Source organism: Theropithecus gelada, chromosome 14 (genome assembly GCF_003255815.1).
Source record: "Theropithecus gelada isolate Dixy chromosome 14, Tgel_1.0, whole genome shotgun sequence".
In the NCBI taxonomy this organism is placed as follows: domain Eukaryota; kingdom Metazoa; phylum Chordata; class Mammalia; order Primates; family Cercopithecidae; genus Theropithecus; species Theropithecus gelada.
Genome location: NC_037682.1, coordinates 110,036,625 through 110,060,463, shown reverse-complemented (window position 1 = coordinate 110,060,463; position 23,839 = coordinate 110,036,625). Strand labels below are relative to the sequence as shown.

At 48.7% G+C, this 23,839-nt stretch overlaps 3 protein-coding genes, 1 long non-coding RNA gene and 1 pseudogene across 22 annotated transcripts in view; 2 read left to right on the top strand and 3 right to left on the bottom strand.

Moving 5' to 3' along the window:
• The first annotated feature begins 1,511 nt into the window (after positions 1 to 1,511).
• Positions 1,512 to 2,394, top strand: LOC112606643 (annotated as a pseudogene). Its single transcript, XR_003115668.1, has one exon. The product of XR_003115668.1 is annotated as a 60S ribosomal protein L6 pseudogene (transcript).
• A 2,499-nt stretch (positions 2,395 to 4,893) lies between these two features.
• TMEM25 (transmembrane protein 25) lies at positions 4,894 to 9,666 on the bottom strand. 11 transcript variants are annotated; one of them, XM_025357353.1, is made up of 9 exons: positions 9,488 to 9,628; positions 8,860 to 8,956; positions 8,271 to 8,582; positions 7,523 to 7,813; positions 7,179 to 7,310; positions 6,840 to 6,870; positions 6,598 to 6,698; positions 6,370 to 6,459; positions 4,894 to 6,217 (listed from the first exon to the last, which is right to left on the bottom strand). In XM_025357353.1, the coding sequence occupies exons 2-9, from the start codon at positions 8,927 to 8,929 to the stop codon at positions 6,144 to 6,146; spliced, it is 1,101 nt and encodes a 366-aa protein (XP_025213138.1). In that variant the 5' UTR covers positions 8,930 to 8,956; positions 9,488 to 9,628; the 3' UTR covers positions 4,894 to 6,143. The 11 variants fall into 11 exon arrangements, with proteins under 11 accessions (XP_025213138.1, XP_025213137.1, XP_025213141.1 ...); XM_025357352.1 differs by having other exon boundaries at positions 4,894 to 5,221; positions 6,370 to 6,456; XM_025357356.1 differs by lacking the exon at positions 7,179 to 7,310 and having other exon boundaries at positions 4,896 to 6,217; positions 8,860 to 8,953; positions 9,488 to 9,666.
• Positions 8,390 to 13,795, bottom strand: TTC36 (tetratricopeptide repeat domain 36). Of its 4 annotated transcripts, none has more exons than XM_025357359.1 (4): positions 13,616 to 13,789; positions 12,454 to 12,642; positions 9,488 to 10,086; positions 8,390 to 8,953 (listed from the first exon to the last, which is right to left on the bottom strand). In XM_025357359.1, the coding sequence occupies exons 1-3, from the start codon at positions 13,731 to 13,733 to the stop codon at positions 9,824 to 9,826; spliced, it is 570 nt and encodes a 189-aa protein (XP_025213144.1). In that variant the 5' UTR covers positions 13,734 to 13,789; the 3' UTR covers positions 8,390 to 8,953; positions 9,488 to 9,823. The 4 variants fall into 4 exon arrangements, with proteins under 4 accessions (XP_025213144.1, XP_025213145.1, XP_025213146.1 ...); XM_025357360.1 differs by lacking the exon at positions 8,390 to 8,953 and adding an exon at positions 13,177 to 13,310 and having other exon boundaries at positions 9,525 to 10,086; positions 13,616 to 13,795; XM_025357361.1 differs by lacking the exon at positions 8,390 to 8,953 and adding an exon at positions 13,177 to 13,310 and having other exon boundaries at positions 9,525 to 10,086; positions 12,454 to 12,619; positions 13,616 to 13,795.
• LOC112606646 lies at positions 9,965 to 22,064 on the top strand. The gene is made up of 3 exons (XR_003115669.1): positions 9,965 to 10,236; positions 20,143 to 20,191; positions 21,753 to 22,064. It is a non-coding gene; the product is annotated as an uncharacterized LOC112606646 (long non-coding RNA).
• KMT2A (lysine methyltransferase 2A) overlaps positions 14,394 to 23,839 on the bottom strand; it is a 94,592-nt gene continuing 85,146 nt past the window's right edge. For 3 of the 5 annotated variants that reach the window (XM_025357342.1, XM_025357343.1, XM_025357341.1), the window contains exons 32-36: positions 21,657 to 21,831; positions 21,385 to 21,492; positions 20,572 to 20,655; positions 20,040 to 20,169; positions 14,394 to 19,336 (exon numbers count right to left, since the gene is read on the bottom strand). In XM_025357342.1, the coding sequence (XP_025213127.1) occupies positions 19,061 to 19,336; positions 20,040 to 20,169; positions 20,572 to 20,655; positions 21,385 to 21,492; positions 21,657 to 21,831 (773 nt within the window). In that variant the 3' untranslated portion in view covers positions 14,394 to 19,060. Of the gene's footprint in view, positions 19,337 to 20,039; positions 20,170 to 20,571; positions 20,656 to 21,384; positions 21,493 to 21,652; positions 21,832 to 23,839 lie in introns of all 5 variants that reach the window. The other 2 variants (XM_025357344.1, XM_025357345.1) reach the window with 1 other exon arrangement.

Here is a 23,839-nt window from a genome sequence, read left to right as displayed (position 1 = left end):
ACATCAAAAAAGAAGAAAGACTTCAAATAAACAACCAAACAATGCATCTTAAAGAACTAGAAAAGCAACAGCAAGCCAGACCCAGTTTTAGTAGGAGAAAAGAAATAATAAAGATCACAACAGAAATAAATAAAATTGAAATGAATAAAATAATACAAAAGATCGATGAAACAAAAAGTTGGGGTTTTCTGGTGGTTGTCTTTTTTTGAGACGGAATCTCACTTTTGTCACCCAGGCTGGAGTGCAATGGCACAATCTTGGATCACTCCAACCTCCGCCTCCTGGGCTCAAGTGATTTTCCTGCCTCAGCCTCCCAAGTAGCTGAGATTACAGGTGCCCAACACCATGCCCAGCTAATTTTTTTGTATTTTTAGTAGAGATGGGGTTTCACCATGTTGGCCGGGCTGGTCTCGAACTCCTGACCCCAGGTGATCTGCCCGCCTTGGCCTCCCAAAGTGCTGGGATTACAGGTGTGAGCCACCGTGCCCGGCCTGTTTTTATTTTTTTATTTTTATTTTATTTTTTTAAGTTAAAATTGGCAAAACTTTAGCCAGACTAAGAAAAAAAGGGAGAAGACTCAGATAAAATCAGAGATGAAAAAGGAGACATTATGGCTGGGCGCGGTGGCTCACGCCTGTAATCCCAGCACTTTGGGAGCCTGAGGAGGCCAGATCACCTGAGGTCAGGAATTTGAGACCAGCCTGGCCAACATGGTGAAACCCCATCTCTACTAAAAATACAAAAATTAGCCAGGCGTGGTGGTGGGCACCTATAATCCCAGCTACTCGGAAGGCTGAGGCAGGAGAATCCCGTGAACCCAGGAGGCAGAGGTTGCCACTGCACTCCAGCCTGGGCAACAAGAACAAAACTCCATCTCAAAAAGAAAGAAAAAGGAGACATGACATTACAATACTTCAGAAATTCAAAGGACCTTTAGTGGCTACTATGAGCAATTATATGCCAAGAAATTGGAAAATCTAGAAGAAATGGATACATTCCTAGACACATACACCCTACCAAGATTCAACCATAAAGAAATCCAAAAGCTGAACAGGCCAATAACAAGGAACAACATGGAAGCCAGAATAAAAAGTCTTTCCGGCCGGGCGTGGTGGCTCAGGTCTGTAATCCCAGCACTCCGGGCGGCCAAGGCGGCGCACACCTGTAATCTTGTTTACAATAGTCGAAAGGCGGAAACAACCCAAATGTCCATTGAGAGATAAACAGATAAACAAAATGTGTATATGTAAGGAATGGAACGCTATTCAGCCTTAAAAATGAACAAAATTCTGACACGTGCGACAACATGGATGCTTTATTTTTTTTTTTTGAGACAGAGTTTTGCTCTTGTCACCCAGGTTGGAATGCAGTGGCGCAACCTCAGCTCACTGCAACCTCCACCTCCCAGGTTCTTGTGATCCGCCCGCCTCAGCCTCCCAAAGTGCTGGGATTACAGGCGCGAACCACTACTGCTGGCCAACATTTCTCAACAGAAGACATACAAATGGCTCTTTCCCATCTTGCAAGATGGCGGGTGAAAAAGTTGAGAAGCCAGATACTAAAGAGAAGAAACCCGAAGCCAAGAAGGCTGATGCTGGTGGCAAGGTGAAAAAGGGTAACCTCAAGGCTAAGAAGCCCAAGAAGGGGAAGCCCCATTGCAGCCGCAACCCTGTCTTTGTCAGAGGAATTGGCAGGTATTCCCGATCTGCCATGTATTCCAGAAAGGCCGTGTACAAGAGGAAGTACTCAGCCGCTAAATCCAAGCTTGAAATGAAAGAGGAGGAGAAGGTTCTTGCAACTCTTACAAAACCAGTTGGTGGTGACAAGAACGGCAGTACCCGGGTGGTTAAACTTCGCAAAATGCCTAGATATTATCCTACTGAAGATGTGCCTCGAAAGCTGTTGAGCCACGGCAAAAAAACCCTTCAGTCAGCACGTGAGAAAACTGCGAGCCAGCATTCCCCCCGGGACCGTTCTGATCATCCTCACTGGACGCCACAGGGGCAAGAGGGTGGTTTTCCTGAAGCAGCTGGCTAGTGGTTTGTTACTTGTTACTGGACCTCTGGTCCTCAATCGAGTTCCTCTACGAAGAACACACCAGAAATTTGTCATTGCCACCTCAACCAAAATCGGTATCAGCAATGTCAAAATCCCAAAACATCTTACTGATGCTTACTTCAAGAAGCAGCAGCTGCGGAAGCCCAGACACCAGGAAGGTGAGATCTTCGACACAGAAAAAGAGAAATACGAGATTATAGAGCAGCACAAGATTGATCAGAAAGCTGTGGACTCACAAATTCTACCAAAAATCAAAGCTGTTCCTCAGCTCCAGGGCTACCTGGATCTGTGTTTGCCCTGACGAATGGAATTTATCCTCACAAATTGGTGTTCTAAATGTCTTAAGCACCTCATTAAATAGCTAACTACAAAAAAAAACAAAAGACATACAAATGGCTAACAGGTATATGAGAAAATGCTCAACATCACTAATCATCAGAGAAATGCAAATCAAAACCACAATGAGCTTACCCCAGTCAGAATGGCTATGATTAAGAAGACAAAGCTGGGCATGGTGGCTCAACACCTGTAATCCCAGAACTTTGGGAGGCCGAGGTGGGCAGATCATGAGGTCAGGAGTTCAAGACCAGCCTGGCCAATATGGTGAAACCCCGTCTCTACTAAAAATACAAAAATTAGCCAGGCGTGGTGGTACATGCCTGTAGTTCCAGCTACCGGGGAGGCTGAGGCAGAAGAATCGCTTGAACCTGGGAGGTGGAGGTTGCAGTGAGCTGAGATCGCACCCCTGCACTCCAGCCTGAGTGATAGAGACTCTGTCTCAAAAAAAAAAAAAAAGACAAATAATTACAGATATTGATGAGGATGAGGAGAAAAGGGAACTCTTATACTCTTATACTGGTGGGAATGTAAACTAGTACAACCACTATGGAAAACCATATGGGGATTCTCTCTTTTCTTTGGAGACAGGGTCTCACTCTGTGGCCCAGGCTGGAGTGCAGTGGGGTGATCTCAGTCACTGCAGCTTCCGGCTCCTGGGCTCAAGTGATCCTCTTGCCTCAGCCTCCCAAGTAGCTGGCACTACAGGTACACGCCACCACGCCCGGCTAATTTTTGTGTTTTTGTAGAGATGGGAGTCTCACCATGTTGCCCAGGCTGGTCTTGAACTCCTGGGTTCAAGCGATCCACCTGCCTCGGCCTCCCAAAGTGCTAGGATTACAGGTACGAGTCACCACACCCGGCCTGTGATTTCTCAAAAAACTAAAAATAGAATTACCATTCAATCCAGCAATCCTACTTCCGGGTATCTCCAAAAAGGAAATCAAAATATCAAAGAGACACCTGCACCTGCATGTGTATTGCTGCACAATTCACAATAGCAAATATGCAGAATCAACCTAAGTGACCATCAATTGATGAATGGGTAAAGAAAATGTGGGATAAAGAAAAGAAGTGAGTTAAAGGGTACAAACATATAGTTAGTAGGAATAAATTCAATGCTTGATAGCAGAGTGGGGTGAGTATAGTTAACAAAAGTGTATTGTACTTGGGTAATGGACACCTTGAATATCCTAACCTGATCACTACATATTATACACGTGTCACACCAGCCTGGGCAATAGAGTGAGACTCTGTCTCTACACATTTTTTTCTTTTTTTTAAGGACGGAGTCTTGCTCTGTCACCCAGGTTGTAGTGCATTGGCGTGATCTCGGCTCACTGCTATCTCTGCCTCCTGGGTTCCAGCAATTCTTCTGCCTCAGCCTCCCGAGTAGCTGGGACCACAGGCGCATGCCGCCATGCCCGGCTAATTTTTTTGTATTTTAGTAGAGATGGAGTTTCACTGTGTTGCCCAGGCTGCTCTCAAACTCCTGCGCTCAGGCAATCCACCCACCTCGGCCTCCCAAAGTGCTAGGATTACAGGCGTAAGCCACCGTGTCCAGTCCCCCCAGATATTTTTTAATTAGCTGAGCACAATGGCACACACCTGCAGTTCCAACTACTCATGAGGCTGAGGTGGGAGGATCCCTTAAACACAGGAGTTCAAGGCTGCAGTGAGCTATGACTGCACCACTGCACTCCAGCCTGAGTGACAGAGCAAGACACACACACGCGTGCTCTCTCGAGCTCTCTCTCTGTATATACACATACATACATATATATGTAACAAAATTTCAATGAACCTCATAACTTTGTACCAAACAAAATCACAGCCCAGTCTGAGCCTTCTGTTCGCATGGGCAGGACAAAGGGGCTCAGCATACTTTAGCCCAGTCCTGAGGTGGGAAGAAGCAGCTGAGTGGTATGGACCAAGTGAGAATGAGATGCTGGTTATAGCCAAGAGCCCCCCACTCAGCACTCCTGAAATAGAAGATGCCAATCCTGCCACTGGGAACAGTGTAATTAAAGAAATATTATTCATTTTTCTGAAGCAAATTTGGTAATGTCAGAGGTGAGTGGTGGATATACAGGTGCTTGCCATATTTTTTTCCACTGTGAGACTGGAAAATTTCATTTAAAAAACATATTAGAAGAAGGCTGGGTGCGCTGGCTCACACCTGTACTCCCAGCACTTTGAGAGGCCAAGGTGGGCGGATCACTTGAGGTCGGGAGTTTGAGACCAGTCTGGCCAACATGGTGAAACCCCATCTCTACTAAAAATATAAAAATTAGCTGGGCATGGTGGTAGGCGCCTATAGTCCCAGCTACTTGGGAGGCTGAGGCAGGAGAATCATTTGAATCTGGAAGGCGGAGGTTGTAGTGAGCCAAGATCGCACCCCTGCACTCCAGCCTGGGTGATACAGTGAGGCTCCATCTCAAACAAAACAAAATAAAACAAAACCAAAAATATATTAATAGAAGAAATGAAGCAGAGGTATGTAAATTAATTCAGTCAAGTTTATTAAACTTACTGTGTGCTCAGCACTGTCCTAGGCAGTAACATGAAAAACATTACAAAAGAAGATCTCAACAAGGGAAAAATATATTCTGTACTATATTAATTTCCAATCATTTACAGGTCGCCTTTTAAAACGTTCTTAGGTTGTTTTGGGGTATGTGGTCTCCTCCTTTCTCCATGTCCCCCTAAAGCTTCCACACTGTTGAACTATGTGTCTGTGGCGAACATCCTCCAGGAAGGGCACCTTCCTGCTGATGGGGCAACCAGGGGTTGGTCAGGGCTGGGGTCCCATGGTGGAGGAGACATGCTGAGAGGAAAACCATCAATCCCGAGAGCTCAGGACACTCACAGTGAATCACAGAAGGCCAAACGTGGGGAAGCCACAAAGAGGGCTCTGGGCCCCTCACTCACCCCCTCCCCTAGGGGATGTGCTTAAAGTGCTAACACTGTAATAAAATGATGCACAGCTACAAGCCGTCCTGGGTGCTACTAGACTCATCGCCTGCCTCTTCCTCCCTGACTTGTGCTAATACTGAGCAGTGGCACAGGCCAGTAGAAAAGTCTAGTGCCCAGCGAAGTAGTAGAGAAGGTCCAACATGTAACCTAGAATTCTCTGGAGGAGAGGGGGAAGGAAGGGGCAGACAAGAGCAGAGAGGTGTGCAGCAAAAAAGACTTGTGCTTGGCCAGTGCCCCTGGGCCAGGGGTTGGTTCCTGTACAAAGGGCAATTTGGTTCTACATAGCTAGCAGGGTCCTCAATTTTACCTGAGGGAACAAGGATACATAGCATAGGAAGGAGGAAAATCCATGCAGGGCCCTCCCTGTCCCCCACACAGGCATGCCCCCATGCCTACTGTACAAGGTGCTGTGGAGTACTGGGGTGGGCATACAGCAGGCCATGACACACTTGGATGCTGGATGACATCTGAACACCGCTGGCCAAAGAGCTCCCTCTGGAAGGGCCCAGTCATCACATGCAGGGCCCGCCCTGAGTCAGCATGAGGGGCTTAGGTCCCATTGGTAGCCTTGCCAAAGATACCTGTGCCCCTGTGGGTTACAGCCCAGTGAAATGCATCACATGCATGACATAGAGGGCACCCCAGCCAGGAGGGCAAGCAAAAGTGGCAGTGGCATGACCTCTTCACGTTGGTGACACAGCTAGGCAGAGGATGCCTTGGAGGAATGGGAGGGTGCCCAGAGGCCAAGAGAATACTCCTGTCTCGCCCTCGGCTCAAAGCCAGATCTCATCACTGCTCACGCTGGACACTCGATAGATATAGCCCAGCATTGGGAGGCGGATGAAACCTGCAGGATCAAAGAAGCCCGCAGGGACTCAGTAACGCTTGTTCCTTGGGATTTGGGAGAGCCCTCTCTGCCTCCTGGGCACTTGGAGGCCTTTGGCATAAGCACAGGGCTGGGGGGCAGAGGAGGAGGGTGGCAGGCCCCTTCCCCAGTACCTCGGCTGGTGAGGAGGCCGCCGGGCTCCGGGTCCAGAAGCTCTGGCCGGCTGTTGTTCTGAGCCATCTGCCGGTCTGCTGGTTTCACTGCTGGTTGACAAAGAGGGCAGTGTTCAGGAACAGGAGTGTGCCTGATGGGGCCTCGCCCCTCCCAAGCACCAAGCTCTCTTTTTCTCAGAAGCACTTCTGGAGATTAAGCAGAGGCAAAGAGCAGGGTCCTAGATATACCTCTGGAATCTGGAGTGAGGTCATTGAGCTGAAGGTTGGACGGGAGGGACATGTTCTCCCGTGGCAGGCGCACGTTGTTGAGTTTTAGGTTGTTGGAGTCACTACAGGGAGGATAAAGGTCGGGATGGATATGCATCCCAGCACAGGCACTCATGGCTGCCTCTACCAGAAACCCCAGGCTCCCTCCTGTCCCCGTCCTGCATTTCGGTTAGGCTTGTCCACCCAGCCCCAGGAAGAATTACCTTGATATAAGAGATGGGCGCCGGGAGGGGCCTGCGGAGAATGAAACCATGTCCCTAATTCTCAACATGCCCTCCCACGCTGGGCTCTCCTCCTACCCTTTCAGAGCCAGGACCCTCAGGCAAGGGGTCTCTCAAATGCCCAGGCTTGGCCCTGGGGGCAGAGATTGGGTTCCCAGTGCCTGACCCTGCTACCTGGGATGCATGTCACCCTACCCATGGCCACACCCTGGAAGTGCTCTGCCACCGTCAGAGACGACTGGTTCTGCCCAGCTGCACTTGCTGTCCTGGCTGCTGCTCAGCCTGACCTCATCCCCACTGCCCCCAGTGTCCCTGGCCTACCTTTGGTTTTCTTCTCTTTCCTACAGACCAGGCAGGCCACCAAGGTGCTGAACCCCACGAGGGTGCCCAGGGCAAGCCCAGCAGCCACAACAATGCCCAGCAGTGGTACTTCCACCCGGGTAGCCAGAAGCCCTGGAGGATGTCCTCTGGTTAGGTCCCAAGTGGGCAGTGCCCCAACCCCAACACGCCATAGGTACTGCTCTGCCCTCCTTGCCCAGGGTGGCTGGGAACAGTTCATCCACAAGACCAACTCACAGGGAAAAAAGTACTCCCATTTCTGTATGGGGATGTGGACCCCTGCACCCACCTGAGGCTTTGCTGGGCCAGTTGCTGGCCATGCTCACCTGGGGCTGGAAGTGAGGCACTGGTGACACCCACATCATTGGTGGCCACCACCGAGAGGTTGTGCGCCAGGCTGCGGAGCTGCAGCTGTACTGTATGGTTGGTGAGCCAGGGGTAGTTCTGCGCATCCAGCACCAGGAAGTCAGAGGTGTTGACAGTCACTGGCCCATCCTGGTCGATCCAGGTGACATTGGCAGGCGGGTTGGCACGCACAAGGGCAAACAGGACAACCAGGAGGCCTGGGCCCTGAGCTTCCTGGTACTTGGCGCCGACTTGGGCAATCTCTGGCTTGACTGGTGCAAAGCAGAGGCCAATATGCTCTCACCACAGCCCCTTATACTTCTGGCCCTTTCTTCCCAAACCCAGATGGGAGCCAGGGGCCTGGGCCTCTCCTCAGAGGGCATGCTGAGGAACAGGATGGCTGGGTCTGCCAGACAGGCAGCATTTCATAGTGATTATGAGTGTAAATACTAGAGCCAAATGCCCAGATATGAATCCTGGCTCTGCTTCTTACCAGCGGGATCATCACCCTGTGCGGATTGCTTAACCTCTTTCTGCCTCAGTTTTCTTATTTGTAAAATGGTGACAAAAATAGTAATGACCTCATGGGATTATTCAGAGGATAAAATGAGTTCATATTTGCAAAGTGCTTAAGTGTCTGCTAAATGCCCTGCGGACCACCTGCCTGGTGGGTGCTGGGGGGTCCCTGGGCAGAGAACCTCTCTCCCTGCCCACCTCAGGGTCACTCACATTGCACATTGAGGATGACAGAGGCGTTGGCTGATCGGCCACTGCTGGGGTCCTGCAGGGAGCAGTTGAGCTCATGCTGGGCCCGGTGGGCAGTGACAGTGAAGGTGCTGGTGCCTCCAGAGAAGGCCTCCCCTCCCACGCTCAGCAGTCTTGAGGTGCTGGCCTCCTGCAGCTGTCCATCCAGATACCAGGCCAATCTGGGGGTGCCAGGCCCCCCTGCCACCCGGCAGGTGAAGGCGTGGCGTTCATTCTCCCGAAGTGCCCGCTCAGCCCAGGTCTGACCATCTATTTGTGGCGCCAACTCCCCCCAACCTGGAACACAGCAGGGGGCCTCTGGGAAGGGGTCAGGCAGGGTTGGTACTGTGCTGTGACCAGGAATTGCCCCAGTGAGAGGAGCAGCAGGCCAAGGGAAAGGGCGCCTGAGTCCTCTCACCAGGGACTGGCTGGTTGGACCTAGGTAGGTGGGTGAAGGGAACAGGGGCTCCAGGGGTTCGGGCCTGGAGTAGGTACCCAAACAGAAGAGCAGACAGAGGAGAGAGGGGGCTTTGGACCCCAGAAGGACTTGGTCAACGACTGAACAGGGGTGTACCTGAGCTCAGAAGGGCTGGCAGGAGCAGCAGTGTGTGTCGGAGGGTGGCTGGGCCTGGAGGCAGCGCCATGGTGGCCCGGGCCTGGGCCCCAGGCTGCTGAGAGAAGGGGGCGGGCCTCCGTGTCAGCCAGGTGACAGCAGGTAGGTCTAGCAATTGCTCCAGGAATTTACTCTCCAGAAACAAAAAGAACCATGTACGGAGACACAAATATAGACCAGCCCCCAGTGGCGAAGGCACGGACACGAAGGGCAAAGCCCAAAGGTACAGACCCACCCAGCAGACACCTGGACATCCTGCAGGTGCAGAACCGAGCACTGACTCCAGGCTACAATACAAACAGACACACGCCCGCAGATACGCAGAAGCAACCAGCATCCGTGCAACCACACCTTGCACACACGCACACTCACACACACTCATACTCCGTCTCCACGCGCCCCTCCCCCAAAGGAATCGCCTTTCTCCCGATCCCATCCTCTCTCCTGCCCTGTTCCCTCTCCCATCCCTCGCCCTACGCCCCCTTTCCTGGTGTTGGTGGCTCCGGCGGATGTGGGCGGAAGAGGAGGGGGTTGGAGGGTGGGGTCGCCGAGCATCCTGCCCCCGCCCCCAGCCACCGCGGCGGCTCACCTGGCTCCTTCCCCGACCGCTGCCGGAGCAACTGCTCAGGTCTGATGAGCACCGCAGTCCGCTGCAAGGGCGGGGGCTGAGCCAGGCAGGGCCAATCGATGCCCGACCACTGGCCCCACAGGCCCTCCCCCGGCAGGTGGGCGGTCGCGGCTCACCACCCGCCTGGCTGGTCCCTAGCCCGCGCCAAGAGGCCCCACGCACAGAGTGCCCCCGCGTGCCCTTCCCTCCGGGCGCGGGCAGGACGCAGGAGCAGGCGGAGTCGGTTAGGCCCGACGGCTTTATTGGTTCAGGGCCCCCTCCCGTCCCCTCGCCCACGGACGCGCGGGCCAGCAGCGCTCAGCGGCTGTCGCGGGGGCGGCGCAGCTGCCCCATCATGTCGGCCAGCATGCGGTTGCACAGCGCGGCGTAGGGGTTGAGCAGCACCAGCTGGCGCCGCGCGAAGGGGCTGCCCAGCCGTGCCGCCCTCTCGAAATCCCTGCGGGCGTCGTCGTCTCGGCCCTGCAGCCGCGCCAGGAGTCCGCGCTGCACAAAGCTCTGGCGGGCGGCGCGGCCCCGGCCGCCGCTCAGCTCCACCGCGCGTTCCAGGTCCTCCAGGGCGCCTGCGGGACCGACGAGACGGGCGGGGCGGGGGTCAGCGGCCGCCGGGGCGGCCTTGCCGGAGCCCCAGCCCGCCTGCTGCCGCGCGGATCACCGTGGTCCTCGCGGCTCCCGGGCGTGGCCATTTACAACCAGCCTCGCACCTGGTAGAGGTAGGGATCGTTATCCCCATTACACAGACGAAGCCTGTGAAAGAGTTGAGAGGACTGGCCCAGGGCTGTACAGCCAAGCCACTTAGTGGCAGAGCTGGGACTGAAGTCCAGGTCTCGCCTTGTTCCTATTATTTTCCACCGCTAATATACGAAAACATGAACGTTGCGGGATTCTGAATGGTCACTATGTTTTTGAGTCTGGCCCACTGCCCGGGCAAGTAGCAGCCAATTTATTCCACACCTGTTATTAAGCATCCACTATGGGCCAGGTGACTGACTCTGAATGTCAGGGTTCAAAAAAATAGTATTAACTGCACAGTCATTTCTTACAAGTACAATCAAGACAGTTTCTCATTGTTTTCCTTTTGAGTGCCCTTTTCTCTTTTCCATTGCTTGCTTTAGAACACATTCTCTCTCCCCTATATCCTGGACTGGTTGCCTTTCGTTATTCTTTGGTTATCTCCATGTATCTAATTTCCTTGGTCCTGGAGCCAGAGCTGGCCTGCATCGTTTTTATTTTTATTATTCTTGTAAAATACTTGGGTTGGGCCTCAGAACTCTGAACTCAGAACCTCAGGCAGCCAGCCACCTTCTTAAGTCCATCAGGCTGGCTTCTTTCGGACTCTGCTTCAATTCACTCATGTTCTCTAGTCTCCTAAAGAGCCCGAGCCTCCGGAGAAGCGCTCAGATTGCAGTACTCCTTGGTTTCCCTCAGAGGAGCTGGTCTGGAGGAATCTCTAGTTGGAAGCACCTCTGCATCTCCCTGGGGTTTTCGTCTGCAGGCTGTCTCCAGCGATCTGGGGCAGATAACCCTGGAAAGGGGCTCTTGGGAGGTTCCCATTGTTCTTGGAGTGGGCTCAAAACTCCCTAGCCTGGCATTGCTGGTTCTGGGAGCACCTGCGTCACCACTGCTCCTAACAGTCAAGTAGTACTAGGTTTCCGTGGTTTATACCTTCACATTAGCCTCATCTTTGGTCCCCAGTGTGGTCCCATTGTCTCCACTTAATTAGAATAACCTGAATGCAGCAGGAGTTTGATCAAGTCACTCTCCTGTTAAAATCCTTGAGTGATCCCCCATGTTTTCAAGACAGTGCAGTCTCAGCCTAATACTCCCAAGCTGTTCATCAGGCCCTTGCCCACAGCTCCAGGCTCAGCTCTCCATCCCTCCTCCACTCCCTGCTCCACCCAGCCTGAAGACCTGAAGCTCTCTGTACTTGTGCCTGCTTTTTGGACCTCTACAGACTACCTTCTCCACTCACCAACTAACTCCTACTCATCCTTTAAAACTCGCCCTTCAGGCCGGGCGCGGTGGCTCACGCCTGTAATCCCAGCACTTTGGAAGGCCGAGGCGGGCGGATCACAAGGTCAGGAGATCGAGACCATGGTGAAACCCAGTCTCTACTAAAAATAGAAAAAATTAGCCGGGAGCAGTGGCGGGCGTCTGTAGTCCCAGCTACTCGGGAGGCTGAGGCCGGAGAATGGCATGAACCCGGGAGGCGGAGCTTGCAGTGAGCCGAGATTGCGCCACTGCACTCCAGCCTGGGCGACAGAGCGAGACTCCGTCTCAAAAAAAAAAAAAAACAAAAAAACTCGCCCTTCAGGAACAGGTCCCACGCTGACCCTTCTCAAACTTGTTTTGCTGGTCTCAGAATTATGTGTCTGTTCTGCCCCCTGGAGTGGGAGCGTTCTGAGGAGCAGTATCATGTGGCGATTAAGAGCACACACTCTGGAGCCCTACCACCTGGTTCACATCTCAGCTCTGCTGCTACCTGACTGTATGATAGTGGGCAAGTTACTTAGCCTCTCCATGCTTCAGTTTCTTCATCTATAAACTGGGGATGACAATGGTACCTACTTTTTAGGGTTGTTGTGAGGATTGATTTACTAGTTTATATGTAAAGTGATTAATGCCTGGTACATAGTGACTGCTATATGAATGTTGGCGATTCATATACCCTTTATCTCAGTGTCCTCAGCACCAGCCTACTGCCACATTGTAGGCTCTCATTAACTGTTCCTTAATGGAATGCAGTCTCTTCTGAATTTCACATTAGCCCCATGATATTAGCAGGGCCCCAATACATCTCCTACCTTATAGGTAAGAAGACAGGCTCCAGAGGGGTTTAGCAAGGCCACCCCAGCCCCACAGCCACTTCATTTCTGGTCTGTGCCCTCCCGTGGGCCCTTTTGCAGAGGATACAGGGCATCTCCCCTTACCTGCCACATCTCCCTGGAGTCGCCGGGCCTGGGCACGGTTGTTGTAGGCTGAAGCCCTCTCAGGCAGCAGGCAGATGGCTTGGCCAAACCTCTCCAGGGCTGTGCTGAGGTCCCCAGCCTCTGCTGCCATCACCCCCTGCAGCTCCAGGGCCTTGGACTGTTCCAACTGTGCTTGAGGGAAAACTTCATCTGGGCCAGGGAAGGAGCCAGGAGGGGCCAGGTGTGCAGTTGGTAGCAAGAAGAAAAAGCCACCTCAGGCTTTGGAATTCTGAGATCTGAGACAGAGCTGACTGGGAATGGGTCACAGCAGGGGTCAGCTGCAGTGTTTGGGGTAGGGGGAGATGAGGTCACTAAGGCTGGGAGTTAGCATTGCCTGAGTTCCAAGGGGACCTGGAAAGGGGCTTTGGTTGGTTCCCCATTGCCAAGAGAATGAAGCCCAAACTCCTCAATCTGTTAAAGCACTTGCTCCAGGTCACACAGGCCATACATTGCAGAGCTTGGATTTGAACCCAGGTCATTCTGGCTCCTGTCTGCATTTTACTCTACTACACTGCCTTTTATGCAAAGGCCACCATGACATTCCCAGATCATGAACATCACTTCTTATGTATCCCTTAGCATTTCGGCCTGAGTTAGTAAGGTGTAGGCTTTAATCCTCAGAAACAAAGGATATCAAAAACTTCTTCATTAGGGACTAATGGAAAAGCCAGTGAACACACTCACTGCAGAAGAGTTAGCTTGGAGCTTGGCTTGTGACAGTGTTTAACGGATACTAGTTGTGCTTGCTATATTGGAACCACTCAACTGAGCAACCATGCCCTGCCTTACTTCAGTCTTCGTTCTGGTGGTGGTATTCTCTGTTATGACAAAAATATGAGAGTTTAACATCACCTGGCAGTTAAGTTTGGATCATACAATCAATTAAGTGTAAGTTCAGAGGCCTGAGAGCTGATGGATTGAGAGACAAACCCCGGCTTACTCCTCTTGGCAGGACGTCTCTTACCAAACCCCCATCAGTGCACTAAGGAGCAGCCAACCTCTCTGATTCCAATCTCAATCATAATCATGGAACAAGGGGCCTTATAAGACCACTACCTCTGCCACCTCGGGAGGCCAGCAGGCCAGCCTATGTGCAAAGCTACACTTCAGATCAAATGCCCACCTTCTTTTCGTTCTTCCTTTTCTGCTTCCTCTCCGAGGTCCAGTCCAACAATGTCTCCAAATGGGGTGTCAGGGTTGAAGATGGCCTGCAGCACTGCCCGGTCATTTGGAGTCCCCATGGTGCCCAACTCCAAAATCCCAAAAGGTGACTCCGGATGAGAGAAGAGGGAGGGACGTGGTGAGGGTGGAGCCTCCAGCAGGAAGTTGATCTGAAAGGATGAGGACCACCCCTTCATGAGGAGTGTCTCCCTGTCCTTGGCCCTTAGCATTTGCTCAACCTGTGGCCTGGAGGGTTGGTCCTGGCTTGGCAGACTATTTGGTTACTTCTCTACTGCCTCTGCCCCCAGGAGAAACAGTAAACAAATCCAGCTTCAGCCTTAAGGTGGAGTGCAGCTAAGAGAAGGTGCTCTCCAGCTTCTCCCTGAAATGCTTTGTTTATTATATTCACAGTTGAGGAGAAAATAGATAAAAATCACTACTTGACCTCCTTGGATAAAACAGGGGAGCTACGTAGAAGGTAAAGACCCTGTTCCTTTGTCCTCTTGACCCTGCCTCATATCCACAATTAATTAGGTCCTGAACGTACATCACTGATGAATAAAGGAAGAAAATACAGTCAAGAGAGCCAGTGTGGAGCGGACCTGAAGGTGGGCGACAAGGAATGATTTAGTGATGCCACCTTAAGACTGTGGAAGGTACTTTGTGACCAGGTCACAGGCCATGCCCCTCCCCCTTTTCTCCACCCTCTCCAACCAAAGCCAAAAGGAAGCTTAACCATGTGCAGCAATAAACTTGACATGTTTATTAATTAAACTATCACTTAAATAAAAAAAAGTGCATAGAAAATAAACATGTTTAAAAACTCCTTTTTTTTACAACTATGTACACTTTTTACTTTTACATTCAGTCTTTCGTAGAGAGCTTTCAGCATTATTATTTTTTGAACTATTAAAGTATTTTCCTTCATCCCTGTCACAGGGAGTTAACACTGATGGACTTTAGACACATTTTCCTTTTTTTTTTTTTTTTCTCTTTTTCTCTAACCAGAAGCTTGGAAGAACACAAGGAAAAAAAAAAACAGATCTGTTATACATGATAAAGTTGTCAAAAAATGTCTTATTTCTAGAAAAGAAGCTTGTCATCTGTTGAGCTCTTGAAACAATTATTCAACTACCTGTATTTACTAAAGAGACTGTTAAAAGTTCAATAAAAGAAACACCACAATTCTATTTTCTTGGTTGAAAGACAGAACTAGAGTACCTCGGAACAAGATACCAGGAAAGCACAGAACACAATTTTCCCCTAAATGCAGGTGGTAACCCCAACATTCATAACCAAAAATAGAGAAACAAGGAGGACAGGTACTGACTGGCAACATTCATGGGCAGAAAAAAATCCAGGTGACACCATGTCTGCATTTTTCTCTGATCCGAGGAATGGACTATTCTACCATTCCTTTATGGTTAGAGGTTCCCCCCGTTGCGGGAATCAGAGGAAAGTGAGCCTGACATCTTCCTGCCGCTACTAGCAACTGTAACACAATCCTTATCTATAGTGTTAAGAGAATTAAAAGCCATGGACTGAACTAGGCTTTGTTACATGGTGCATTACTATATTAGTTCCTATATATATCATATTTATATTTATTTGAAAACCAAAACAAACAAAAAGTTGCAAGTTTCCAGAGTGTGTGACTTGACCAGCATTCATGATTCGGCACAGAACCATCTGCTCAATAACCTTGTATTGCTTTAAAATGAAGGAAATGAAACATAAAATTACACCCAGCCCTTTGCAATGACCCGCTTTTCCTTAAAAACAAAAACAACTTGATTTCTATTAAAAAAAAAAAAAAATCCCAAACCAAACTTAAAAAGTTAACATCTGACAAGGTTTTGACCTTTAGTATTTTCAGATATTTGATTGAACGTCAGTCCTTTAGAAAGATACATTCATTAGAAGATTTTTTTTTATTTTTGTGTGTGTGTTGTATTTTTTTTTTCCTTTTTTTTTTTTTTTTTTTTAAATCAAGGGAGCTACATGGTGCTCACTGCATTGGCCGGGGTTTGACAGAGGCGAGCAGGGTGGCGGGCTGGGTCCCGGGAAAGGAGTCTGGTTGAAAACGTATAGCTGCCAGGGCTTCCCCCTTAATTCTTATTATTGGTCTAAAAACAGAGGGGCTGTGCGAGAGGTGGTGGGTGGCCAAGGAGGGAGCCAAGAGACCAAGTTCCGGCCAAAGGGTCAGCGCCATGCAGCTATTCTGGTTACACAGTTGTCACTGGCCACCAGGAAATGCAGCCACAACAGGTTCTAGCAGCAAAGCTAAAAGTGAGCTGGCTCTCACTGAGAACTGACCAGGTTTGCAGCTGTTACTCCTTAGGGATTTGGGATGCCCCTTGGGGGATTCTTGGGAATGACCCACCACAGTTCCTCAATCTGCACTTTTGTGCGGAGACTCCCTTGGTCACTTTTGAAATGAACTCAGATGTGTTTTGGAGATAGCTATGCCATTTTTGCCGCCTTTCCCTCTTGCAGGGAAACCTTCGCTTATCCCCCAAGTTGCTGGCAGGTGTGCTGAAAATTTGGCAATGGACTCAAGGCTGAGCTAGAAGAGGAATTTCTCATTTTTGTGGTTGACAATTAGGGGGTGGAAAGGCAAGGCAAACCATCTGCAGCTGGCAGGAGAAGGAAGCTGTGGGTTCCTCCCCTGTCCTCAGGGTTTAGGGTTGGTAGAAAGAGAGTGAGGAGGGGGCTCACAGTACAGCATGGCCTAGCAGGGCAGTAACTAGGTCTATTTAGCTGAGTTCCCCCCACCCCCTGACTGGCCTTTGGGTCTTTCTCAAGGTGAATTCAGGACCCATCAGTGCATTAATCATTTCAGTAACAAATGCAGCTTAACTTTTTTTTTTCTTTAAAAAAAATAGGAATACAAGGATTTACAAAAAAAACCTCACACAGTGCAATAATAAAGGAAAGCAGACACTAGTGGAACCCCTAGGGCCACTGCATCTTGTTCATGGGCGAAAGGAGGAAGGGAGGTGAGGTCTGGGTAGAGTGCTTTCCCCAGTCCCCTGCTGGCACTTCTCCATGATGACAAGGAAGTCTCTGCCATCCTGGCCACAGTGCTGGGCTCCCTGCATGACAGTGAAAACAGTGACAATGTTCCAGCAAAGCCACCAGACAAAGTTCTTAAGGTCACGGGAGAGAAGGGAGCCCAGGATGGAAGGCACAGCAGAGCCATGAGTCCTGGGGCAGAGAGTGCTGGGCTGAGTCGTATTGCTTTGCTAGACTTCCATAGGAATGGGCTTCTTGCGGCGAGAAAAGGGTGCCCCACCCTCTACTTGGACTACACTACTCTGAAACCTTGTGGCAGAGGCAGAGAAAAATCTGCTTTATCGTGAGTGGTCAGACTGTGCTTCAGTTTCAACGGGCTGCCCCAAAAGAGGGCACAAGGTGATCAATGGGTTCTCTGCAGATACGAGGCCTTGGTGGGCAGAGGGAAAGGAAAGAGTGGCCTGTGAGGCAGATGGCGATGGAAAATGTCAAGTTGCCATTCAACTTGTTGTTTGCTAACTCTGAAGTAAGAAAGATGAGGGAAATGTAAAAGATTGCCATCTCTCACCACTCTGGAAGTTGCGCCGGAAAGGAGAGAGGCGGGAAAGAAGAAGAGAAACTGTTGTATCAAGATATTACTGTAGCCTTTTGAGGAGCTTCAATAGGGGAAGGAGGGGAGTGGCCCAATGGAGTTGGGTGACCTTCCTTCTCCATTTATTGTCGAAGAGCAAACCCAGGAAACATTTATGTCAACAGGGCACAAACAAGCTACACATTAAACAACAAAAAGTACACCTTCCAGGGGGAAGTTGGGCAGGAAAAACCAGACTTTGTGTGTACAGCTGAATATTTTCTCTAACTTCATCCTATGAAAATAAAAAATTATTAAAAACCGATCTTCTTTTAAATTAGGATAATACCGCGGTTTAAAAAATAGCCTTGTCATAAGTGCTTCTCCCTATGAAGTGCTTCTCATAGAAAAATATACAAAATATATTTACATTTATAAAACCTTAAATAGTCAACTGTAAACAGAACAGAGTAAAATCCAATGACTTAATTTAACAGGTTCAGGACACTGTCTTGGGGAAAGGAAGAGAAGAAACATTTGATGCTGTTTTGACCACATCCTAAGGAGTAATCAGGGCAGTAGTGTCATTGAATTTACTTTAGCCATGGGTTGCACGCAGGTGGCAGAGTTCCCTCAATGTAAGGTGGTCTAGTCCCCAAGTTGTGGGCCTTGAAATCTGATTAGTGTTCTGCCTTCAACTGGACACTGACCATTTAAAAATTAAGTCTTCCTATGTCTTAACAAGGGGAAAATAAAGTAACCATGTCTTAGGAATGGGACCCAGGGGTCATCCTGGCTGTGATACTCTGGTTGTCGCATGATTTAAATCCTATTTAAATAATCTTTTTCATCTCCTAAAAAATCATGCTACTTATGTTTCTTTAAAACTCTCCATGGAGCTTTATGAAAACTTTTCCAAATTCTGTCTGGTTATGACCAATGGCTCCTGTCCACTTCCCCACCTGGAGTGCTTACAGGCTCAGGGATCTTGTTGCAGGCACATCCTATGCCCAGCAGGGAGTGTCCTTGAGCAGGCAGTCAGTCTCCCCTACAACCCAGAAAGAAGCATGGGAAAGCAGTGGGATGAAGACAGGGGAAAGGAAGAAAAGGAAGTGAAGAGAGGGAATGGGAGAGGGAAGCCGCTCCTACTGTCAAGAAAGGTAATTGGCTGAGATAAGGCTCCTGGGGACAACACTCCCACTCAAAGCCTACAGGCTCAATGTTTGGTAATTAATTGGCACAACCCCATGACAGCCTTTTGACACCAGAGGTGCTAAGAATCCTGTCTCCCAACCAGAAATGAACTCTCGAGTGGGAGGATAGTAGGGAAAACCACCAGACCTCTGTTTGTTCCACAGACGCCGTAGGTGGGGCCTGGCTGGCAAACTGTCAGGAATCCAACCAACCCTCCATTTGGGGCCTTGCCTGACCCACTCACTTACAGTGCTTGGGAAAGGGCCAACTTGAGGATGGCAACTTATTTCTGTGAGATATTCAGGCCCAATCTCCCAACATGACCAACCCTCTATAACAGGCTCCTTCCAGACAAGTCTGCTAGGGACCCCATTCCCACTCTCTAACGGTAAACAATCGGAGGGGCCCCAGGAGAAAGCCGATCATAGATCTTTCTTCGAGACCTCAACTCTCTCTCCGGGACTATGATCACATGTGAGTATAGGACATAAGAGAGCTCAGCCATCACAGAGGCCCCTCAGCTGTGCCCACTCAATCCAGGAGCTCCCAGCTGCTGGAAAAGGCCTTCAGCGTTGCTTTGGATGGCCCCACGTCCTTGCACTCCAACACTGGGGGAGAAGAGCAGCTTCAGTTTAGGAACTTCCGGCATTTCTTGGCGCCACAGTTGCAGGGCAGCTTGTTGCTGGCATCCTCAATGGGGAACTTATAGTCATAAGTGAGTTCCTCTCCTCGGTAGATCTTACGCATGGCAAAGATGACGATGTGCTTCTGCCCATCAATATTGATGACCCGAGAATAGCAGTTGGGCTCACATGAGTGATTGATGAAGCGTGCAGCATTTCCATGCATGGTGGCATCCACTACCTCTGAGTCATCAATTCGGAACATATAGCAACCAATGCCCTGTACATGCAGAAGAAAGGAGAATAACTTGTCATTTCTTATAAACTCAGGTTTAAGAACATTTCCCAATCTTCTCTTGATATTACCTACAGCTGCTGATAAAGTTTCTTCTAGTAAAATTCCCAGATTTCTCCCAGTACCTATCTTTCAAGATGCTTCCATGAGGAGTTCCTAGATTACAGGCCACTAGTCTAGAGGCTTCTAATGTCTCTGCGGGAAACAGAAACCTAAAACTTGAATAGCTATTTGCTTCTGATACCAGGAGCCACTCAGACCTCTAAGAGTAACTTTCTATGCTAATCCTCAGAGTGGATTTTGTATTTTTTTTTTTTTTGAGACGGAGTCTCGCTCTGTCACCCAGGCTGGAGTGCAGTGGCCGGATCTCAGCTCACTGCAAGCTCCGCCTCCCGGGTTCACGCCATTCTCCTGCCTCAGCCTCCCGAGTAGCTGGGACTACAGGCGCCGCCACCTCGCCCGGCTAGTTTTTTGTATTTTTTAGTAGAGACGGGGTTTCACCGTGTTAGCCAGGATGGGGATTTTGTATTTTTACTGGGCCCCTCACGAATTTCAGTTTTTTTTTTTTTTTTTTAATTAACATCTTTGAATTGATAACATACACTATTTCTTTTGGGATCCAGGGATCATACTGGTCCCTTTCTACAGCAAAACAAAAGAACTGGGTGAGTGCAAGTGGGAGACTTACCTTGCTGTCGTAATACTTTTCCCGCTTGTCAGTCTGGATGGAGCGGATGACGTTGCCGGCATACTCAATTACCATCTCACCTGCATCAATGTTTCTCTTACAGAAAAGACCCCGGCCATGGATGGGAGACCTAGGACAAAGATGGAAAAGAGGTCAGACACAAATTTTGCAAGTAAGGTTAAGTGCATGAATACATGAATAAGTTCTCCTGGTCTGTTACTTCCTCAGGAGGGACATATACTTGAGAAAATAAAAATTTGGACCCTTGATTTGTGTATATTGTTCTAACAAATGGCCAAAGATAAAAGGTATTTCCATTCTGCAACCCACTGGAAGCGGCAATGTTTTAATGCTTATTATGTTAAAGTCCTTGTTCAACACAAGCAGGTGCAGGTTCCCAGGATACGAGGGTCAATAAACAGTATCCGTAAAATCCTCACTTACTGAGGAAGGTCACTTCAGCATTTGGTCTACTTTGACTTTGAAAAACTGCATTCATTTTCTATAGTTCTTTCTAGAATTTTAGCCATACCTGTAGACACCAACTGCCTCCTTAGAAGTCTTTTTTAAGTGCCGGAAACGCATGGGCATTGGCAGATCCATGCTAGTTGCCCTCCTAAGAGATAAGACATACTATTAACGAATTTTCTTCAGGAAATAATGTTTTGAGTCTTGAAGGTTCCTAGAGAAAATTAGTACACTCTCTGTTCAATGCCAAACTGAATAAGTGCCTTATAAAATGAACCTCATTTTTTTTTGAGATGGGAGTTTCGCTTTGTCACCGAGACTGGAGTCCAGTGGCGCGACCTCAGCTCACTGTAACCTCCGCCTCCTGGGTTCAAGCGATTCTCTTGCCTCAGCCTGCTGAGTAGCTGGGACTACAGGCGCACGCCACCATGCCGGGCTAATTTTTGTATTTTCAGTAGAGACGGGGTTTCACTATGTTGGTCAGGCTAGTCTTGAACTCCTAACCTTGTGATCTGTCCGCCTCAGCCTTCCGAAGTGCTGGAATTACAGGCATGAGCCACCACGCCTGGCCAATGGGCCCCATTTTTAGTATATATAGTACTTTCTGACCATGACGACTATGGTGGTACAACCAAAGCTGACAGAGTATACCGTCATTAAAGAAAATATGCATCTTACAGTTCTTTGAATTTCTCCTCTGTACCTTATATTCCTCACTCCTTACCAGGCACCTACTGCTACTTCAACACAAATGGATTTCAGTCTTCTTAAATCTTATCCAGGAAATTCTGATGCAAACACATTCCTAAATAGTGCCCTGACCAGCTGGAGGAGAGGGAAAGCAGTTTCTAATGACTGCACCCCACTCAAGACTTACCGAGCTGACTTCAGCTGTACCTCCTCCTCTTCTTCATCATTGGGGTTGTATTCAGGAGGCTGACGATGTTTAGAAGCCAGGAAGTTAAACATGTCAAATGCTGACTTCCTGGGGCCAAAAGATGAAAAAGTATTTACAGAAATGCTTTAATAAAGCAGTAAAGGACGATGGCATTAACACTGGAAATCTCAAAGGGTATGTGGGAAGACGACTGTGTCATGAGATAAGAAAATCGAGATCCAAAACTGCTGACAGAAAAGAAGGGAACTTGCCTGAGGTGGACTTCAGCCCTGGCTGAGCCATGAGGGTTCAAGGGGGGTTCATTGGCCTCCTCTGGCTTGTGGAAACGGAATTTGTAATTTCGACAGTGCTTGGCACCAGACAGCTGCTCAATGAGGAACACAACTGCATCATGGAGAATCCCCAGCATCCTCAAACCATTAACACCTAGAAGAATCAGAAGCACTAGGGCAGTGAGGAGTGCAGTTAACAGGAAACAGCACAGTCCTACAGAAATGCCTATGCTACAGTCGCTCTGCCAGAGGTTACTCCAGGGTGAATTATAGTACATATTACCTCGAAATTAGCATCAGATAGCCATTAAAATGATGCTGATACAGATCTATTAATATGGAAAATGTTCGTGACAGACGGTTAAGTGAAAAAAGCATGTCACCAAACTACGGACTATTTTGTATGTGCTGTATTACACAGAAATGCTATATGCTAATGCTATATAAATGTGTTATTTCATTTAATGCTCATAATGACCACACAAGGCAGGAATTACTAGCTTCATTTTCAGGTGAGCAAACAGGCTTAAAGAATTGATGTAACGCTGGGTGCGGTGGCTCATGCCTGTAATCCCAGCACTTGGGGAGTCCGAGGCGGGCAGATCACGAGGTCAGCAGATCGAGACCATCCCCATCCTGGCTAACACGGTGAAACCCCGTCTCTACTAAAAATACAAAAAATTAGCTGGGCGTACTGGTGGACGCCTGTAGTCCCAGCTACTCGGGAGGCTGAGGCAGGAGAATGGCGTGAATCCGGGAGGCGGAGCTTGCAGTGAGCTGAGATCACACCACTGCGCTCCAGCCTGGGCGACAGAGCAAGACTCCATCTCAAAAAAAAAAAAAAGAAAAAAAAAAAAAGAATTGATGTAACACTCCCAAAGCCACATGATTTGACAAGATATGAACTCTGGACTGCATAACTATAAATATAATCCATCTAGGAATGGATTACCTAGGTTCTATAAGCTCATATTCCCCCAGATACCTCACTAAAGTTTAATTTTCTTTCTTTTTTTTTTTTGAGACGGACTCTAACTCTGTCACCCAGGCTGGAGTGCAGTGGTCCGATCTTGGCTCAGTACAACCTCCAACTCCTGAGTTCAAGCAATTCTCCTGCCTCAGCCTCCCAAGTAGCTTTGACTACAGGGGCATGCCACCTTGCCCAGCTAATTTTTTTGTATTTTTAGTAGAGACAGGGTTTCACCATATTGGTTGGCCAGGCTGGTCTTAAACTCCTGACCTCAGGTGATCCACCTGCCTCGGCTTCCCAAAGTGCTGGGATTACAGGTGTAAGCCACAGCACCCAGCCAGCCTCACTAAAGTTTAAAAGCAATGTTAATACACCCCTAACACAGAACTCTCTTGTGTTGTTATGATGAATGTGTGGAGTAATACACTCAGTAGCTGCTTTGTTCTACTCACTGTCTCATGCTGTTAATGAGCATTTTAAATTTATTTTTATTTTATGAAAACAACATTTATATAAGTTTGCTGGCATCGATGGTGAAAGGCTTTCATTTTAAAATTATTTGGCTTTTCCCATTAAAGGGAGAGGGCACAGTTACAACTGCCACCCTTCTTTTTGACACTAGCAAATAGCTAATGTTCTTTATATTTTTATTAAGTAAACAATATTATTTCATTTATAAATATTGCTTTTGGTATTATTAATAGATATAGAAACAGTAATGGTGTCTGTTGTGGATCAGGTATCCATTTCATAAGTGTAACTGTATTAGGACTGCAACTGCACATATGCAATTCCAGCAGACATACGGTTTGTGTTATGAAGCATATTTAGAGATGTAACCTTGGTATAATGTCCTGGCGCAGAGGAAACAGCAGATGAAAAAGCAGATGATCATACCACTGCACTCCAGCTTGGGCAACAGAGTGAGACCTCATCTCAAAAACAAACAAAAAGAATGTTGTCTCTAGATAAGCAATATTCTTTTTCTAAGAGACAGGTTTCGCTTTGTTGCCCAGGTTGGAGTGCAGTGGCATGATTGTAGGTCACTGTAACTTTGAATTTCTGAGCTCAAGCCGCTCCCACCTCAGCCTCCTGGGTAGCTGAGACTACAGGCATATGCCACTGTGTTTGGCTAATTTTTAAATTTCTTGTGGAGACAGGGTCCTACTGTGTTGCCCAGACTGATCTTGAA